At 61.1% G+C, this 18,188-nt stretch overlaps 1 protein-coding gene across 1 annotated transcript in view; it reads left to right on the plus strand.

Annotated features, from left to right (window-relative positions):
* Positions 1 to 14,480, plus strand: part of CHCHD6 (coiled-coil-helix-coiled-coil-helix domain containing 6) — a 200,881-nt gene extending 186,401 nt beyond the window's left edge. Inside the window, exons 7-8 of the mRNA XM_012732221.1 lie at positions 11,971 to 12,109; positions 14,284 to 14,480. Coding sequence (XP_012587675.1) covers positions 11,971 to 12,109; positions 14,284 to 14,289 — 145 coding nt within the window. The 3' untranslated portion in view covers positions 14,290 to 14,480. The remainder of the gene's footprint in view (positions 1 to 11,970; positions 12,110 to 14,283) is intronic.
* The last annotated feature ends 3,708 nt before the right edge of the window (positions 14,481 to 18,188 follow it).

Raw genomic sequence — 18,188 nt, forward strand, 5'->3', positions numbered from 1 at the left:
AGTCCAAAACAAGGAGATAAAATATCGCATATAATTTTTCATGTCACTTGCATGCTGAGATGGTAATATTTGGTTAAATAAAATGCACTATTAAAATTAATCTTCCCTGTTCCTTTTCACTTCTTGAATATGGCTACCGTTTCTACTGGAGATCACTGTTGGTCGCTGTCTTTTCCCTTTGTAAGGGAGAAGGGAGCTGTGCCCCCCTTTGGGCACAGATGTTTCTTCAACTGTAGAATGGGCTAAGAGAATGGCCCAGTGACCTGGGCATTTGGATCACACGAGAACGTATATATATGAGTAGTAAGCAGAGAGCCGGGCCCAGTGTGAGCATTCGGTCAATGGTAGTTCACTTCCTTGTTCCTGCTCTCTGCTTTGCTAGAATCCAACATGCAGTTTAGGCTTCCAAGTTTCAAGTCTTTTTTTCCACATCAAAAGACCCATGCCAATAAGGTTTTTTAATGAAATGCTTCTCTTAATAAGAGAAAATCCCAGTACCTAAGGCACCGCGGTGCTGAGTCAGCAGGACTCTTCCTCCCGGGGCCGTGCCAGGTGGCAGCCACAGCCAGGCACAGGAGGTAGGGCCAGTCTTGCCAGCTTGTCTGTGGCTCCTCAGGGCCCTCTCCCTCGGGGCTGGCCGCACGTTAACCCCTGGCCCGTACCCACACAGAGGGGGCTGAGCTCCGCCACAGGCTCCCAGGGAACAGACCCTTGCTGCCTCCCAGCCCCAGGTGTCCAGAAACTGTTGCGAGGGCCCCTCTCAGCCTCCCCATGCAGCCTCCTCTTCAGAGCCCCATAAATAGCGGGGTGGGGGAGCGTCGGGGCGTTTGTGTTCATCAGTTCCTCACGACTACCTGGAAACACGAGTTGCGTGAAGACGGCACCTCGCTGGTCAGCTCTGTTCTGTGCACAGCAGCGTGAGCGTCCGCAGAGTGAGAGACTTGCCCAGGGTGTGAGAGCCACCGCGCAGCAGGTCAGGTTGCAGCCCGCTGCCAGCTGCCGGCAGGCACTGCCACGCAGGGAGGGTGGCCGGGACCCAGCGGGCCCCGACGGTGGAATGTTTGAGTGCCCGGCGTTTGGGCTTTACTTGGATGCCTTGGGAAGCCATCAAAGTGCCTGAAATGACGTGATCAGATGTGTGTCTGAGGAAGATAACTCCGGAAGGAGTGTATTAAGTCTGCTAAGCCACAGCTCTCCCTTCTTACCCTTTTGCCGCTGATTCTTTTTAAACTGGGATGCAGGAAATCACATTTGTCTCTACTTGATTTCATGCTCATTTTAGCCGGTTGTTTGCAGCCAGTCTCTCCGGGGCTGTGCGTGTCCCTCTTTCTCTGTGTGCGTGCGTGGGTGTGTGGGGTGGTACGCGGGATATGTCTGGGGAAAACCAGAACTGCCGGGAGCCACTTTCCTGCCGGGCTGACGCTGGCTGAGACGGGCCGTGGAGGAAACTGGAATTTTATCTCGTACATACCTGGGCAGGAGCGGAACAAGATGGGATGCCAAAATAACGTGATCGATCTTTTAACAAGCACGCCGGAATTTACACGTATTCCATTGACTGTCTGTGAGCAAATTGATCTGGAGCTTCTGTTTTAGAAATTCAGAGATAAGGACTTCCCTTGTTCCCGCCTTCCAGCTGAGCAGGGGTTTAGCTCCTACTACGCGCCAGTCCTCCTTTGTTCTGTATCTCATGCCTGTCTTCATGTTCTACGCCCCTGTGCTGAGGCATCGCTGCATTGGCTCTTCACAGTAGCACTTTAAAATGATCAGCAATGGAAAAAGATTCAGGTGCGTGTCTTTCCCATTTTTCAAAATCAAAATGGTTTTGTCCTCTGATCAGGAAAGTGATACACAAGTATTGTTTTTTAAGAAGACGAGCAATGCAGAAAAACACAAAGTTCACAAAAAGCCACAGTCTCTCCAGGCCCACGTTTATGAGGCTCACAAGAGCGCAGATGTCCCAAGGCACATGGTAGCCTTGTGACAGGTCACATCGGTGTCTTTTTCTGCCCTCAACCCCATTCCGTGTTTGAACCTACCTGAGTGGGCGTGTGTAGCGTTGCATCGTCTTAAGTCCCATGTCTTTCTACATGATGGATCATGATCTTAATGCATGATAACACGGGATTTGCAGCACAGCCAGCCACAATGTGGTGTTGGAAGATGAGACTGAGTTTTTTGGGTGCTGTCTACCTGAAGAATACATTGCTGACTGTCCTTGCCTGTCTTGGAGACTGCTGCCGGGCCAGGGGAGGGGCGCCCTCGAGGATCCCTCTGCTTCCTCTCATGGCCACGCCAATGTGTGGGGAGCAAGACTGTCATCCACCCCACCCCTGGGAGCTCCCACGCTGGATTCCCAGGGATACCCAAGGGAAGGCCCCTGGGGTTTCTGAGCCATTTGGTTTCTGAATGTGCTCCGGGGACATCATAGAGGCAAGCCACCCCCCTCCTCCTGCTCTGCACTAATCTGTTTATTCATCGAGATTATGTGTAAGATTTCAGCTGATATAACAGTCTACAATTTGAAAGACAGTGAGGAAAAGGTCTGCGTGCAGATGAGTGAGGGAGAGGTGCTCACAGCATTACTTACCTAGCTGGGGAGTGGGTGGAGCTTCAGGGGCAAGGGGGAGTCTGTGGCCACAGACTGCTGGGGGGCGGTGGGAGGAGGCCCCAGGAGGAAGGAAGTGGCCTATGCAGACCGGACACCAGGGCTTTTCTTGAGGCCTGAGCCAGGCATCGGGGCTGAGGGGTGGTAATAATAGGAGCCAGAGGCGTACTGGGGACGTGAGTGACTCAGGACTTCTGTCCAGAGGGCTCTGCGCAGAGGGCTGCGGAAGCCAGCGGCGGGAAAGCACCGACCTAGTCATGAGCTGTGGGTCCCTCCCTCGAGTTTCTCCCGGTCCGGCAGGAAGCTGCCTGCTGTCGGCTCAGTGCCTCACAGCTGGTGCTCGGTGCCGGCACCCTCGGAGTCAAGTGTGGCCTCTGAGCAGGGGCGACACCAGATCGGGACCACTTTGCCTCAGGTGATGGGAGGGGAAGCAGGTTGGCCGCAGCTGAGCCCGGACCACGGCGCAGGGTCACAGGTGTGCTAGCAGGAGGTGTAGAGCGGGCCCTGGCGGAGGAGCGCCTGCCAGCATCTCACAGAAGTGGCACTTGTGTGGAGCCCCGATGGGGGCGTTGGGGGGAAACCACAGTGCAGGCTCAGGAAAACGTGGGGCATGTCAAGAGGATGGCCCGAGGCACCTTCTCTCTCCACCTATTCATTTAGCACCTGCCGTGTGCAGCACCAGCCAGGGCCGGGAGCAAGTCAGCGATGAGAGGACTTTACAGGCCAGACAAGAAGCAGAAGTGTCGCCCACGACAGCTCTGTGCTGCCTGTCACAAGGACACAGCGTGGACGCGCAGGCGGCTGCAAAAAGCACCTGGCTCTCCCCGGGGCCCAGGGGCTTGCAGTCAAGCAGGTAGAGGGGTCCATGAAGGCAGGTCTGTCGGCCAGGCACCCCGGGGCATGGGGTGGGTGAGGTTGAAGGGGATGCGCGGACTGAACCCAGAAGCCGCGGAGGGCCAGAGCGTTGGGGAGCAGAGGCTGAGCCCAGGCGTGGCAGGGCCCCGTGCAGAGAACAGGGCAGATTCGGAGGGGTCTGAGCTCTGTGTGCAGGGCGCTGGGTCACGTCCGCAGCTGATTACTCATTAGCCACACTGGGGGTGGATTGTAGGGTGGGCCAGAGGGACTAGGGAGAACTGGGGAGCCACTGTGGAGTCTCGGGACAGGCCAGGGGGCAGAAGACACAGGGGCAGGTGCGCGGGAAAGTTGGCACGGGCTAGGAGGCTTCTCCCCAGGAGCACAGCCCCGAGGTAGTTTGGGGCAGAGGCCGCCGCACCACAGGTCCCAGGAACTCGGGGGTGAGAATACAAGCACGGAGCTGCAAGGGCAGGCGAGACCGCTGGGCACCCTTTCCCAGGGGCTCCCGGGAGGGGCCTCTGTGCCGCCTTGCTGAAGGAGGTCCCCCTTGGCGGTGTGGGCCAGGAGACGGGGGTGCGGGCAGACGCAGGGAGGAGGTCAGCCAGACAGCAGGTGACCCGAGTCGCCAGGTGGGAGATGGGAAGGGGAGGGGAAGCAGCGGCGGCCCGCAGACCGTGGGGACCTGGGGGTCACTGTGCCCAGCTCCTTCTCTGGCCAGCGCCGGAGGCTGCGTCCTGACAGCCTCCGTGTGCCCTCTGCCCCAGACCACCGGGCTGGACGCCTCTCATCGGCAGACTCCTCACCAGCAAGCGCCCAGCCCAGGTGGGCTCCGGTGGCCCTCCTCCAACACGGAAAACCACCGCGGCCATGGGGCTTCCTCCCTCATGTGGGTGCCCCGAAAGCACAGGCCCTCCGCCTCCCATGGGGCTGTGGCGGTGAAGGGGGGTAGTGTGGAGGGGTGCTATTTTTTCAACAAAGGAACAAAGCCACAAATGGCCCTTGCCCCATTCCGTGTGGGAACCCACTGCTCCAGGGGAGAATCCCGGCCCCGGCAGCCTCTCCTTCATTGACTGAGCGGCAACCCGGGGCCAATTTATGATCCAGTTCCTCTGGGGAGCAGAGCTGTCCCCCGCTCTCAGCAGAAAGGCCGCCGCGCCAGACCTCGGCTCTCGGAATAGCTGCCACCCGCCTGAGGGATGGGGCCAGCTGGAGGCCGGCATCGAGCCGCTGATAGTGATCCCGCCTGGCATGTTGATCGATGGTGGGATCTTTGGGTTCCACTTACCCAGGCTGAATGGCACATGGTCGATAGAAGCCCGTTAACCAAGTCCTCAGTAACCGGCCGGTCTCGTCAGCACCTCGGCCCTAGCCACCGGTTAAAGCCAAAGCCTCTCCTGAATCGCTAGATTGGACCTGACGAAGATGAATGTCTAATTCACTTGGAATCTCCTTACTGCTGCCTGTAATAAAAAGCCTGCTCCATATATTCACCCCCTGCCGATGTTTCTCTGAAATTAAATATCAGGAGGACATATAATAGCCCAATTCCACACCAGGCCAATATTATCAGATTGATGTCAGCAGTGATAATAGAAGAAGGATAAGTTGATGAGATTTCATTTATTAAATAAGAGCGCACACAGCGGGCTGGGGACTGGATGCGGGAGACAGGCGGAGGCCCGAGGCCGGGTTCGCGCGCCCCTCCTGCGCCGCGCCCTGGCGGAGGAAGACGCTTTCCCGCTCTGACCCGGCCCTGCGTCGCTGGAGGTCGGTTTGCTTCCTCTTTTTCCTCCCACCTTCCCAGTTGACTGTGGCCTTTGCTGCCAGCTTTGCAGGGCTGCACATTCATCATCTCCCTCCCCACCCCTGGACCTGCCAGCGCGCCCCTCCCACCGGCCCCCTCCCCCTCTTCCCACTTTGAATCCGAAGAAAACTTCTGGGTCCCTTGGAGAGCCCTACTGTGTGGTTTGGGGCAAGTGTGCTTTGATTTTTTTTTTTTTAATATATATCCCTGGTGGTTTCTAATTTTGCAATTTTTCAAAGGGTCCAGTTCTCAGACACAGCATGGAGAGCAAGTTCTCATCCTGCTTCCCTCTTACTGCTGGGGGACTTGGGGAAAGTCGCTGCGCCTCTCTGAGGCCATTGTCTCCATCCACAGAATGGGGCGGTGCCACCCACCTTACGGGGCTGTTGGGAGAGCCTCAGGCCCTGGCAGGTATTGGTTCTGAGAAGGCCCAGGCGCACAGCACACCCCACTTGCAATCTTCACCAATCCTGGGCCTCTTCCTGGGAGCGCGGGAGGCGCATGATGCCCGGAGGCAGGGCCCTGCCATGTGCCAGTCAGGTGGGGTCTGGCACGTTGGCAGAGCCCACTTCCCCACTAAGTGAACATCATACCTTCCATGGGTGGCCTTCCAGACGCTGTGCAGACGCGAGTTTCGGGGTAGCCCTGTCAAAAAGGTGCAGGTTGCTCTCTGTTAGCAAGGTGGCAAGTGGCAGCCCCACCTTCCACCAGCTGCTGCCAACTCTGCCTCTGGGTGGGGGGGGGGGGGGCGGAATTAGTCCCTTTCTTGCTTGGCTGATTACGCACGTCTCCTGGCTGCTATGTTGAAGAGCCAAAGTTGGGTAGTTGGGTAGTCCTGGCCAATAAGCCTGAACTCTCGCTGAGGCTGGAGGAAGGAAGGGGTACCAAACCTTTTTTTAGGCTCTGGAGTGGCCAGCAGGCCTTGGCATGGCTCACCAGAAGGCACCTGGCTCCAGGCTCAGCCTCCTTCATGCCAGGACCTTCCTGTGTGTGTGTGTCTTCTCTTGAAAGGACTCTAGTCATAATGGCTTGGGGCCTCCCTACCCCGGGTGACCTCCTCCCCACTAATGGCATCTGCAGACCAGACGAAGAAGAGGAAGGGCAGCAGGTGGGCCCCAGGGAGGCTGGGTGGGCATCTTGGAGCAAGAAGAGCCTGATGAAGTTGAACTTGGGGGCTACGCACGGAGCAGAGCCACGAGCAGTGCGTGTGGGAAAGGAGAGGGAGCCTAGAGCCGTGAGTAGTAACGGGTTTGCTGTGTGTTTAGACTTTGGGGAAGGTGAGTGTGTTTTCAGTGGGTAAGTGGGACGGTGAAAGTACAGTTGACAAGAAACAGGTAGGAGAGGCTGCTCAGCTGCCAGGTGAGAAGGGGGCTGGTGGCAGTCTTCCAGAAGGCTCCGATGACGGGTAAGAAGGCTTGGGGGACTTTGCTCTGGGAACCCAGAATTGGAGGAGGAGCAGAGGAGACAGTTGACAGGCGGGTTTGACCTCTACAGACTCGAGTCAGAGGAAGATGGAGCCCCTGAGAGGCTAGGAGGCCTCTGGAGGGGAGGGTGGGGTGGGCAGGGGCAGGAGTGGCCTGTGGTGCCACCCGCTAGGGTAAGTGGGCCAGTGGGGCGGCGGGGAGGAACCTGTGAGCTCTTGGGGAGGTGGGGTAAGTGCAGCTTCAGTTTTCAGCTGGTTTGGGAAGAGGCGTGGTAGGGTAGTTAGACGGCAGGAGGGGAACATCCAGAATGAAAGCAAGGGCTCACCTCCAGGGAGAAAGTAGGGGAGATTCTGGAATGACTCAGGCCACCCTCCGGGGTGAATGGCTGCAGGAGCCGCCCCAGGAGCCCCGGTGGCGGCAGGCTCCCCGAGCCGGAGGGCGAGTCTCCCAGAGGTCATGCTGGACGGGGCGCGTGGCAGGCGGAACGTGCGTGAGGGGCTCCGGGGACTGTCCCATGGTGGCCTCCACTTCTGAATAGAGGACAGCAGCGGGAGAAGCGCTGACGGACAGGAGTGGTGGTGAGCGGCCTGGGGCTCTGCGCAGCAGAGGTAAAAGAGGGAGGCCTCTGTGGGCAGTGGGCAGGCCTGGAGGTGGGAGGGGACCCGCTGGGGGCCTGGCGGTGAGAGGAGAGCAGTGAGCCGCTGGCCTGGGGGGCTCGCGGGGTCCTCGTCCCCCTGTCAGTGTGTGGTGCCCAGAATGGAGGCAGCGCCTGGCTCTCCTTTCCACCCCCTGACGTCACTCCTTTGCCCTCCCTGACCTCACTCTGTGGCCTCGCCCAGCAGGACAGTGTTACTCCGCCAGGGAGGTGGGATCTGCTTTAGGGGCGGCGCTTGCGGGGACGGGGCTGTGTGTGGTACTGGAGGCCCAGCGCGGGCACGGCGTTCATGCTGCCAGCCTCCACGTCACGCTCCTGCAGCCCGGCAGCCACGGGTCCGTTGCTTTGAGTGGACAGGGCAGTACTTGAAGGTCAGGTGTTCCCTGCGGCCTGCCCGTGTGTGCCTCTAGCCCCCTGGCCTATTGGAGCACAGGGGTGGGAGCAGTTGAACCACATTCACCTGTCTCCCCCTCCCCCACCACCCCCCCCCCCGCACACACACCCCCCCCTCGCCCCGGGGAAGCTCAGAGGCACAACGCTGCTCCTCCCTCGTCGACCCGACCCAGTGGAACCTGGCACCCGACCCAGTGGAACCTGGTGGAGCCAGAACCTGAGCCTGGGTCTGCCCCTTCTCCCCTCTGGCCCACAGGGCATGAGCTCAGGAGTCTGCTCGGCCTGCTCGCAGGGGGGTGGGGGGGGGAAGGCGGGGTGAGATTTGAGCTGCATCGGGACTCAGCAGGCTGTGGGGAGGGACGTGTTCAGACAGGATCCCACCTTCAGGCCTGCACCTGGAGCCCATGTCCCGGCCTCCTGGCTCACTTGTCTCCTCCCAGCACCACCAGTAACCGGGCCCCCCCCTCCACCAGCCTCCCCGCCCCACCTTGCTGGCGCTGACACAGCACGCATCTTGCCACACAGCCTGCCTCGACTCCATCAGCCTGGGCAGCCGGGCCCCCCGGGCAGGAGAGGAACGTAAGGGCTGTGGCGTGAGCCCGCTGAGCCTTGCTCTGCAGGCCTTCAGACTTGGGGCGGTGACCCCTCAGCCACCCCATCTGAATAGGTAGCTGGGTGTGGGGGGTGGGTGGCGAAGGCCCTCCCGGGGGGGAGGCGGACTCAGCTCGATCCCTGGAAAGTACACGGCTCGCTGTGCAGACATTTTTGTGCGTTTGAAGAGCAGCTGTTCACAAGACTGAGTGTTTCTAAAAATTTGAGCTGTTTTGTATGCAGTGTAAACAGGGTTGCCAGGGACCGGGTTGGGCGGGGCCGGGCTGGGTAGAATGCGCCAGCTTGCTTGAATGGGCTGACCCCGGGCCCAGCCCTGCCTTGCTTCAGAGAAAGCTTTTTATTTGGAGAGCTGTGCTCGGCCGTCCTATCCCATTGAGAACCGTTTGCAGGCAAATGGGTGAAATTTCTTCCAGTTGACATTTGCCTGCCGTTCTGTCTCCTCAGTGTCCTGGGAAATCCCAGAGGAGAGAGGCCTGTGCAGCCAGCGATACCGGTGCAGAGGGATGGATTTCACCGGGGCCCAGTTTCTTCTGCACTGGGTGTTCTGTGAGATTTGCCCTCAAAATGCACAGGGGCGCTGGGCCAGGGACCAGAAACCAAACGGGGAGAGGAAGAAGTGGCTGCAAAGTGGCTGCGCAGCCCGTTAACACACTACCAGAGCCTGGGGTGGGGTGGGGGGCCGGAGGGGGCAGCTGGGGGCCAGCGTTGGCTCCCGGTGACTGGGCAGGCTGCCGGCCCAGGCCCTCTGACCCGTTGTCGTGGACCAGGTTTGCCACACAGACCTGTGATCTTCGAGCTTGTGTCGAGCTCAGAGCAGCCCTGAGCCCCCGACCCAGCTGCAGGTACCGCGAGGGCCTGCCAGCCGCTGAAGTGCAGCCAGGGACAGTTGCTGGGGTGCAGATGTGATCATGGGGGACAATTGCTGCTTGGGGGGGAGAGGGAGGGTGCACTCTGCTGCAGAGGTCAGCGCCTGCTGAGGGAGTGCAGCGGAGGGCAGTGTTGAGGGAGCAGGCCCCCCAGTGCCTGGCCTCCCAGGCGTCCCCCTGGCACGGGCAGGCCTGGATGCTGAAAGGGACATGACTGGCCCTCTCCCCCTCCCACCCAAGGGGGAAAACAAAGAGGGAAGCGAGTTGGGGTGGCGGGCAAGAAGCGAGGTTCTGCCAGAAGGAGAGCGGGGGACGATGGAAGGGAGTGAGCACGCGGAGGGCGGCCTGAGAGAGACGCCCAGCAGGCCCCTCTCCTCCCGTAGACTCCCCCGGGACGCCCACAGCTGGACACATTGAACACAGGCCTCAAACTCGATGTGCACACACCGGTGGCCTCAGGCGTCCACCCTGCTGCTCCCGTTCCTGTGCTGCCCCGGAGTTTGCAGTGGCGCCTGGAAGCCAGTGGCGGCCTCCCAGGGGAGAGGACCGAATCCACGGAGCCCTCTGTCTCCTGGGCGCCACGAAGGGAGGCTAGTGCTGGGCACAGGCCCCCCACCGTGTCCCCCTGAAGGAAGCAGTATCTAGGGTGCCATCCACATGGGGTGGCCGTGAGTCGGAATCGTGGCCTCAGTGGCCGGCTATCAAAGGACCCGCCGTCTCCCTGTCCGCAGCGCGCCGTCCTCAGAACCTGGGGGACTCGCACGTTGTCGGGTGGAGCTGGCCACGTGGCCTCCTAGCGGCCCTTCTGCCCCCCTTTCCGGGGAATGGCCGTTTCACATCCTCCGCTCTGCATCTCGGCCTTAGCATCGGTGTGGCGTGGCCGCTGTGAGCCGTGTCCCCTCCACCCCGCCCATGTCTTCAGTTTACTCCCCTTCGATGGCCAAGACCTGGCCCTGAGTCTTTCTGGCTGAGCTAAACACCGCCGTTTCACTCCCCTTGTGGGAGACGGGTGGGGGCATCACCCACGTCTGGCCACGGCGGGAGGAGAGAGGAGCTTGTGAGACAGCAGGCCAGAGGGGGCGGCCCGCCCCCGGGGCGGGGCAGAGAGCCCGGGCCTGGCAGCGAGGGGCTGGTGCCGCCACCCAGAAAGTGCCCCCTGCAGACCTGCACGTGAGGCAATTACGTCCTGCTACCACGTTTCCCGAGCTGCAGACGGCCCCCTTACTTGCCGCTCCCAACTGACGAACTCGGCTTGTTTGAGTTGTCTTAAAATAATAATGGTGCCGCTCCGTTCCAGCAACCATGGCGTGGCTCGATTTTTTAAGTATAGAGATACTGGGCCAGGAGAATTATGGACCTACAAGTTTCCCCCTGTGTGACAGGAGCAGAGCTGCAGAAAGCATAATAGCACGCCTTTCATCGCCGAGAACTCGAGGAGCGGTTTTCTGCATTTCTACACTCCACTTGAATGCCCGAGCCACGGGTGGCTTCAGCGCTGAAAGGCCAGCCGTGGCGGGCTGCTGCCGTTCCGTGGCCTCGGCGGTGCCTGCCTGAGTGCACCTGGCCTGGGGGCACTGCCGTGTGAGCGTGCACCTGTGTGCACGTGCGTGCCCTTCTGGGACGAGTGTGTGTGAGTGTGTGAGCGTGACCATCCGTGTGAGCGTGTGTCAGAAAGCATGTGCGCAGGAGTGTGCATGAGAAAGGGCCCATGTGGATCTGCACGCGTGGGAGTGTGCATGCAGGTGGGTGTGCACCAGGGTGGGTGTGCACGAGGGCGGGTGTGCACGAGGGCGGGTGTGCAGGTGTGCACGTGCAAGGTGGGTGTGAAGGGGGATAGGTGGGTGGGTATGTCAAAGTGTGTGTGTGAGGGTGGAAGAGGCGAGGAGAGGGGGCAGCAGGAGGGTCCAGTCAGGAGCCTGAAGATGCTGGCGGCCACCTTGAGCATCATTTCACTTCTGTTGCTTCGTATTCTTTTTCTTTTTCTTTTTTAAAGATTTATTTATTTCTGCATCCAGAACTGGGGCGTAGGCCAGAGGTGCAGGGGCGGTGTGGAGACCGCCAGAGCCAGAGTGGGGAGCAGAACAGGCCGACTGACGAAGTCCACTGCAGCAGGCGGGACAGGAGAGGTCTCCTGTGCCATGTGGGTCACCCCGGCGAGGGACTGAACTCACCCTGAAGCGGCTGTAGCCGGCTTCGCAGTGCTGTGCTTTAACTCGTCGCGCCACCAGGGAGGGCCCTGTTTCATATGCTTAAAAGAGAGCATATTCCTCTTTGTGGGTTCTAAAAGTCCTTTGATAGAGGAGTATACAAAAAACAGCAAAACACCCCCAATATACTGCAGTAGTCATCTGTAGGCAGTAAGGTTTGGAAATTTTTATTTCTTCTTCAGACATTTCTGTAGCTTCCCTTGTTGTTCATGGATTAGAATAATAAATCAGAACAAACAACTCTGGGTGAGCAGATAGCTGCACTGTCTGAGCACCGCTCCCCAGCCAGCGTGCTCCGTGGAGGGAGGCGCCTGGAAGGAGGCCAGAGTGCCGCTGGCGGGTTCCCCCAGCTGGCCCCCCTCGAAGCCCTTAGAGCAAACCCTGATCCTCTGGCATCTGCTGCCCTGGGAGCGCCCCCATGCGCTTGCCCCCCGAGTGCCCCCCCCAAGTGCCCCTGGTGGTCTCCCAGGGCGGCTGGGCCAGGGGAGCAGGTCGCGGCCCCGCCCCTGGAGCAGCCGCGGGCCCAGCCCCCCTCTGTCCCCGCAGGCCCCGCAGACTGGAGCCCGTGTGCTCCGCCCTGCAGGCCCAGCTGCTCCGCTGCTACCGAGCCCACGTGCAGGAGGTGCTGCTGTGCTCCGACCTGGTCAAGGCCTACCAGCGCTGCGTGAGCGCCGCGGCCCACAAGGTGAGCCGCTCTGGGTGGGGGTGGGGCTCCTCGCTGCCTGCAGTCGGACCTCACCTTGGGTCTTCGGCCTCAGCCCCACGGGCGCCTTCGGCCTGGCTGTCCCCGGGCGGGCACTTGGGCTGGGAAAAGGGCCCCAGTGGTCTGTGCCCTCGAGGCTGGGGCTGGCGACAGTGCTGGGTGCAGCCGAGGGCTGGCCACCTAGTTAGGGCACCCGTGTGCCACCCACTTCCTACAGAGGTGAGAACACACGGGAAGGCTCCCTGGACACGTTTGGGGTCATCTGAAGAGCTGGCTGCCCCATGGAAGGGGACGCGCCTTCTGGGGCAGGGAGCTAGGGGAGCCAGGCAGTCTGCCTGAGGAGGGGAGAGGCTGGGGATGCCTTGCTGTCCCCCACTGCTCCAGGCACGCTGGGGCCCAACCTCTAGGAACTGGGAGGGGCTCACAGTGTTCCCTGGGCCCTCCTGCCGCCCCAACCCTCTTGAGGTTGATCAGACCATCTTATCAAGGGCCACCTTTCCTGACCTTCCCATACCCCCACACCTCCCAATTCCTGCTTCTCTTCTAGACAACTCCATCCCCCCTCCCAGGCCCAGATCCAGGCTGACCTGACCCCTCCCCCACCCTGACCCTTGACCCTCCACACAGAGGCGCGTGGCTTGACCTGGCTAGAGGGCTGGCATGTTGATTGAGGTGGGCTGAAAGAGCCACTGGATGGGCCTCCTTTCCATGGAAAGTCTGGGGTCAGAGCAGGAGAGAAGGTGCTTTGGTGGGGACAGGCTGAGGTCAGAGGTCACGCAGCCCAGCTGCGGAATTCTCCTCCTGTGGGGCGGGTCCATGCTCGCCAGAGCCCCTCACCTTTGCACCACGGGAGTGTGACTCTACCTGGCTCGCACCCACCCGTCAAGGCTGGCACCCTCGCCAGCCCTGCTGTCCGGTGTCTGCTCAGCAAAGAGGGCCAGCAGACCCCCGTGGTTGGGATTAGGTGGACACAACGCCTGGCGTGGCCTCCTGGCATGAGCCCTTCCAAGCTGAACGCACAGTCGGCGAGGGAGTCGGGAGCCGCCCTGGCCGTGCCCTGGGGGCCAGCGGGAGCAGCTGGCCCTCACAGTGCCCCGTGCACCTACCACGCCCAGATGGACAGGCTGCGCCGAGCCCCTGCTCAACCCACACTTTACTGCAGGCAAGACCCGGGCTACAGCTACCTGGCTGCCCGGCAGCGGTCGCCCCCACCCCTCCTGCCCTGACTGTCCTCCCCGTCCCTCCCCAGGCCCCAGCCCCAGCCCCCCGCAGACTACATCCCAACAGACAGCTCACCAGTACATCTTCATTTCACCGGGGCAAAGATGTGATTATGAGGGAAGACAGATTGCATTCAACTCCAGTGTGTTCTCCGCAGCTCCAGCACGCCTGAGAGGCGCTGGGGCACTGCCAGGCCTGACTCCCTCCTCCCGGCCCCCACCCCTGGCATTATTAACACCCAAATTGGAGACGGAGCAACTGGCAGCAGCAGAGGCCGGCCAGCTCCCCCTGCACGGCGTTGCCGTGTTTCGCACCTCGCGAAGCGTGTCCCACCCGGCCCCCGAGGGCCTCGGTCGCCCCCTCTGCCCCTGCGTGAGAGCGGCCAGCGCCGCAGACCCCCCTGCCCACCTGCCAGCCTCCTCCTCACGGGGCTCCTGGCGGAAACCACAGGAGGGTTGCAGGACTCCTGCTGGCCACTAGCCCCAGGCGGGCGGCACAGGAAGCAGGTACGAGAGTCATACTGGTTGAGAATTGGGGTGGGAGACACCCTGGGGGAGCCCAGCGCCCCTGGGGTGCCTTCTGAGCCCCAGGAAGTGCCGCTGTGGGCAGCACCTCCAGCAGGTTCCCCTCCCGTCCAACCCCCCCCCCCCCCCCCCCCCCCCCCCCGCTCCGAGTGGCCTCACTTAGAACTCTGAAGGGCTAAGAGGGCAGAGGGGAGGCCCCAGTGAGGCCACCGTAGATTGGCTGAGCCTGAGGAGCAGAGGCCCAGTGCCAGCGGCTGTGCAACTTGTGCTGAGTGGACGCCGCCCTGAGGTGAGCAGGTCTGGTCCCAGGTTGCCCAGACAGCTGCGCCCTCGGGCAGCCTGCGAGCCCACGGCCGCACAGCTCCCGCAGCGCAGGGCCGTGACTGAACTCTGACATGTTCTGCTTCGCAGGGCTGAGGAGCATCTGCCCCTCCGGCTCTGGCAGCGACGGGAGCCCCGAAGACGGGACCAGTTACGGGACCACAGTCCACAGCCAGCCGCTTCCCGCTGGGCCTCACGGACGCCTCTGCTCTCGGGCTGCCACGCACTTAAGGAATAGTACGTGCTTCTGTCCAAAAACAAATAAAGCGTTGCAATGTTTTCAGTCAGTCGCTTGGTGGACAGACAGTCGCTGCGGCCTCCTCTGTGTCCAGCCCCGGGCTGGACCCTGGTGACACAGGCGGAATGAGACCGCTCGCCTCAGGGAGGACCGAGCCCAGCAGGGGTGACAGGCTTGGAAACCAACTCACTGCAGTGGCCGAAGGGCGCCCAGCGCAGGTGCCATGTGAAAGGAGGGGAGAGCTGCTCTTTCTCGGGAGGGAGCAGGAGCGACGGAGCGACGGCAGAAAGCTGGTGGTGCTGCAGAGGCAGAGTGGGGCGGGGCGGGGTCCCAGGTGCCACGCGGCTTGGTGTGCTGCTCGGGGTCGGGGGCACAGGCCCCACAACTGGGTGTTTGCAGAGGGCACAGGGTCAGGGGTGCATGCCAGGCCCAGACGTCGGGGTCTCCTGCAGGGAGCAGCGGTGTCCAGTCCCTCAGAGCGAGACCACCTGGCTCTCCGGGGAAGGTGGGCTGGAGCAGGCAGGACCAAGGGCAGAGCAGGCCCTGAGGGCACAGGGAGCTTGGGCGGGGGTGGGGGGGGCTTGGGCCAGGCTTAGGGCTGAGGTTGTCAGGAGACTGGGCTTGCTTGGGCCGGCAGGTGTCCCGCTGGGGTGCAGTGACCCCGCTCCTGGAAAGGTTAACGGCTGGGTTCTGCTCTGCTCGGCTGCTCCACACATACCTGCCTGTGACCTTTGGCAGGGTCCCCACTCTGGCGTCTTATCCACACCCAGATGCACTCTGACCTGGCCCAGCTGTGTGAGGCGGCAGGGGGAGGCGTGCGGCTTCTGGTCTCCCAGTCACTCTGCTGCTAACCTTGGATGTCCTGTTAAATTTCATTTGGGGAGTCCCCAAGCCATCTGGCACTAAGAGCCTGTGATCTTAACTCAGGCTTTGCAGCCCTGATAGCTCTGCACATGCCCCGTTTCTCAGGCTAAGTGGGGGGTGGTGGTTGGCTGTGTCCCAAGCGCAGGCAGGTAGCACAAGCTGGTTCCATTGAGTCAAGCCGCATGTTGCTTGAGGGGAAAACAGCTCTGGGAGCTGCCTCTCTCGCTCCATTTACCAAATAAACAGATATTCAGGCGGTGTGCAGAGGGGAGCCACTGGCCAGCCCAGTGGGGTCACTGGTCAACCTTGCTCTTGGCCTTCCTAAGTGACATCAGCAACATCCTTCACGCAGAAACTGCTTGTGAAGCTCCATTTCCCCTAGTCAGGAGTCAGGGGACCCCAGATGGGAAGCCAGGGTGCCAGTCACAAGCCAGGTGTAACAGCTGGAACCCCCCCCCCACCTCCAGACTTGCCTACAACTTGCTTTATGTAGCGGAGTGTCTCTGCCAGGTACCCTCGGGGTCTGTGGTCAGCGCTGACCTCAGCACGTGGGGGCCGATGGCCTGAGGAGTCTAGCAGCCGACTGGGCCACCACAGCCCTCCTCCTCCATCAACTTAACTGAGTCCACCTTGGCCTTGGGTCCCAGGCCGCCGGGAGCAGACTTCCTCATTCTCACAAACACACCCTTTGTCCCTTTGATGCAGGGTGGCCAGAAGCTGATAAGATGGCATGTGGCCTAAGGTGGCCTAAGGAGCATGAAGCGCCTTGGCCTCTGACCTCTCCCTGACGCTGCAGCCGCGTTCTGTGCCGGGGGCGGCCGGAAGAGGGTCGGGGTGGCGCCCATTCTCCCACCTTCTAGGGGGCTCTCACGGAGGCAGATGGGCCACCAGTGTGCCAGCAAACTGGACCTGTTGCTGCTGGGAGTCTTGGGGTCAAATGGCAGAGCTGGGCCCCAAGCCCAGGGCGGGCGCCCTAGGAGGACCCCTCTCCATGCTCCAGTCAAAGGCTGTGGGTACAGGAGGGCGTCAAGGGCCAGGGACCCGCATGGCACTTTGGACCGGCTGACTCAGAATCCGAGGTCAGCCTCAGAGCCTCCACCCCAGACGTCCAGCCCTCCCTCCCCCTCAATTCTGAGTATCCCCAAATCCCAGCACCCCCAGATTTACACATCTGCCCAGGAGAGCTTGCTGCATCCTCACCCACTTCTTCTTGGGCCTAGAATCCAAGTCCACCCCTCAGCGTGGCCAGTCAAGGGCCAGTGAGCCTGGTGCTGATTCTCATGTCTTGCGCGAGATTGGCTTGCCCCAGCCGCCCGCCACCTCATCCACACACTGGATGAGGACACCCGGGTCACTATAGGTGGCCGAGAGGGGCACGCAGGACAAGGGTGGGTGTCCAGGGCGTGGGGCGCGGAGGGGTGCAGTCACTGCAGGTGTGCACAGGTCTCCGTGCTGCAGCCGGTGTGGGCAAGGTGGCCACGCCACTCAGGAGGACGTTTGGTGGAATGTCTCAGAAGCCTTTTCAAGTGTGCAGACTCACACCAAAAACAAGAAAACAAAACTAACAATTTGCACCCCTGCCCCCCAATTCACCAGTATGTTGCTCATAAGAGCCATCCCCTCAATAGCAAGGACCCAGGCTGGTCAAAAGCGACAGGAGAGAAAATGAAAGCCTGCAAGCCTGGAGAGTGCTGGAGAGGTTGCCTCCAGGAGAGCATGTGGGGTGGCAGGTGTGGGGGGGTGGGGGGGGGAGCGTTTCAAATGAATGGGGACAACTGCAGGAGACTTAGAAACCCCCAGTCACTGTCAGCATGACCGGGAGCACTGGGATCCAGGAAGCAAGGTGACAGGACGGAAAGCAGAGTGACCTCATCCCCCTCAGCGATGGAGATTGGGGAGCACGGGGCCCTCGCCGCGGCTGTGGTCAGCACCACTGAGGCTCCATCTTCGGAAAACAGAGGTGTGCAGTCATGGCGGTTCACCGTGTCCGCTCTGTCCCTGCAGGGCGGCTTGGCACGCCATTCAGAGACTCCGGTGTTGGGGCCAGCCGGGCTCAGCACCACCTCTGAACCCCCCTGCCCCCCACCCCGCAAGCGGGAGCAGCTCCTGAGTCTCTAAGCCCCTCTTTCCTCATCTGTAAGAATAAAGCAGGTGTCCGCCTCCCCGAGGGGCTGTGACAACAGGAGTCTTCGTGTCTAGTGCTCATCAAGGGGGTGCAGGGACCCACCACCCAGGTCCCCCGCAGGGCCAGCTCCCGCAGACAGCCCTCCCTCACCCCATCCTCTCCTCTGGAAAGAACCTTGGCTGGAGAGAACCAGCTCATCAAATCACTCCCCTGGGGGGCTGGCAGAGGTTGATCCAATTACTCTTTTTTTAAAAAAAAGATTTATTTGTGCATACAGAACTGGGGTGCAGGCCAGACATGCAGGGGTGCTGAGAGGATTCACCGGAGACAGAGTGGGGAGCAGAACAGGCCGACTGATGAAGTACACTGCTGAGGGGAGCAGCGGGCGGGTCAGGAGAGGTCTGCCGGGCCATGTGGGTCAGCTCCAGGGCTGGGAGATTGAACTGGCACTGTGGTGGCTGTGGCCAGCTTGCAGTGCTGCGTCCTAACCCGTTGCACCACCAGGGAGAGCTCGATCCAGTTAACTTGATGGTGTGGGGTGTGGAGGTTCAACTTGGAGCAACCTAGAGGGAATTCCAACCTAAGTGCTGGGCGGGGGCCCAGCTGAGACAGGCAGCTTGACCCCACCCCACCCCCACCCCTGCCCTTTGCTCCCTCTCCTCCCTCTCCTCACCACTGAGTCTTGACCCAAGGTGCTCCCTGCTAACATCCCGCAGGTTCGGGTAAACCCAGTGAGCTAATGTAGCTACGATTACCTCTTAGCTGCTG

This window comes from Condylura cristata, unplaced genomic scaffold (assembly GCF_000260355.1).
Source record: "Condylura cristata isolate star-nosed mole 26May11 unplaced genomic scaffold, ConCri1.0 scaffold00033, whole genome shotgun sequence".
NCBI lineage: Eukaryota > Metazoa > Chordata > Mammalia > Eulipotyphla > Talpidae > Condylura > Condylura cristata.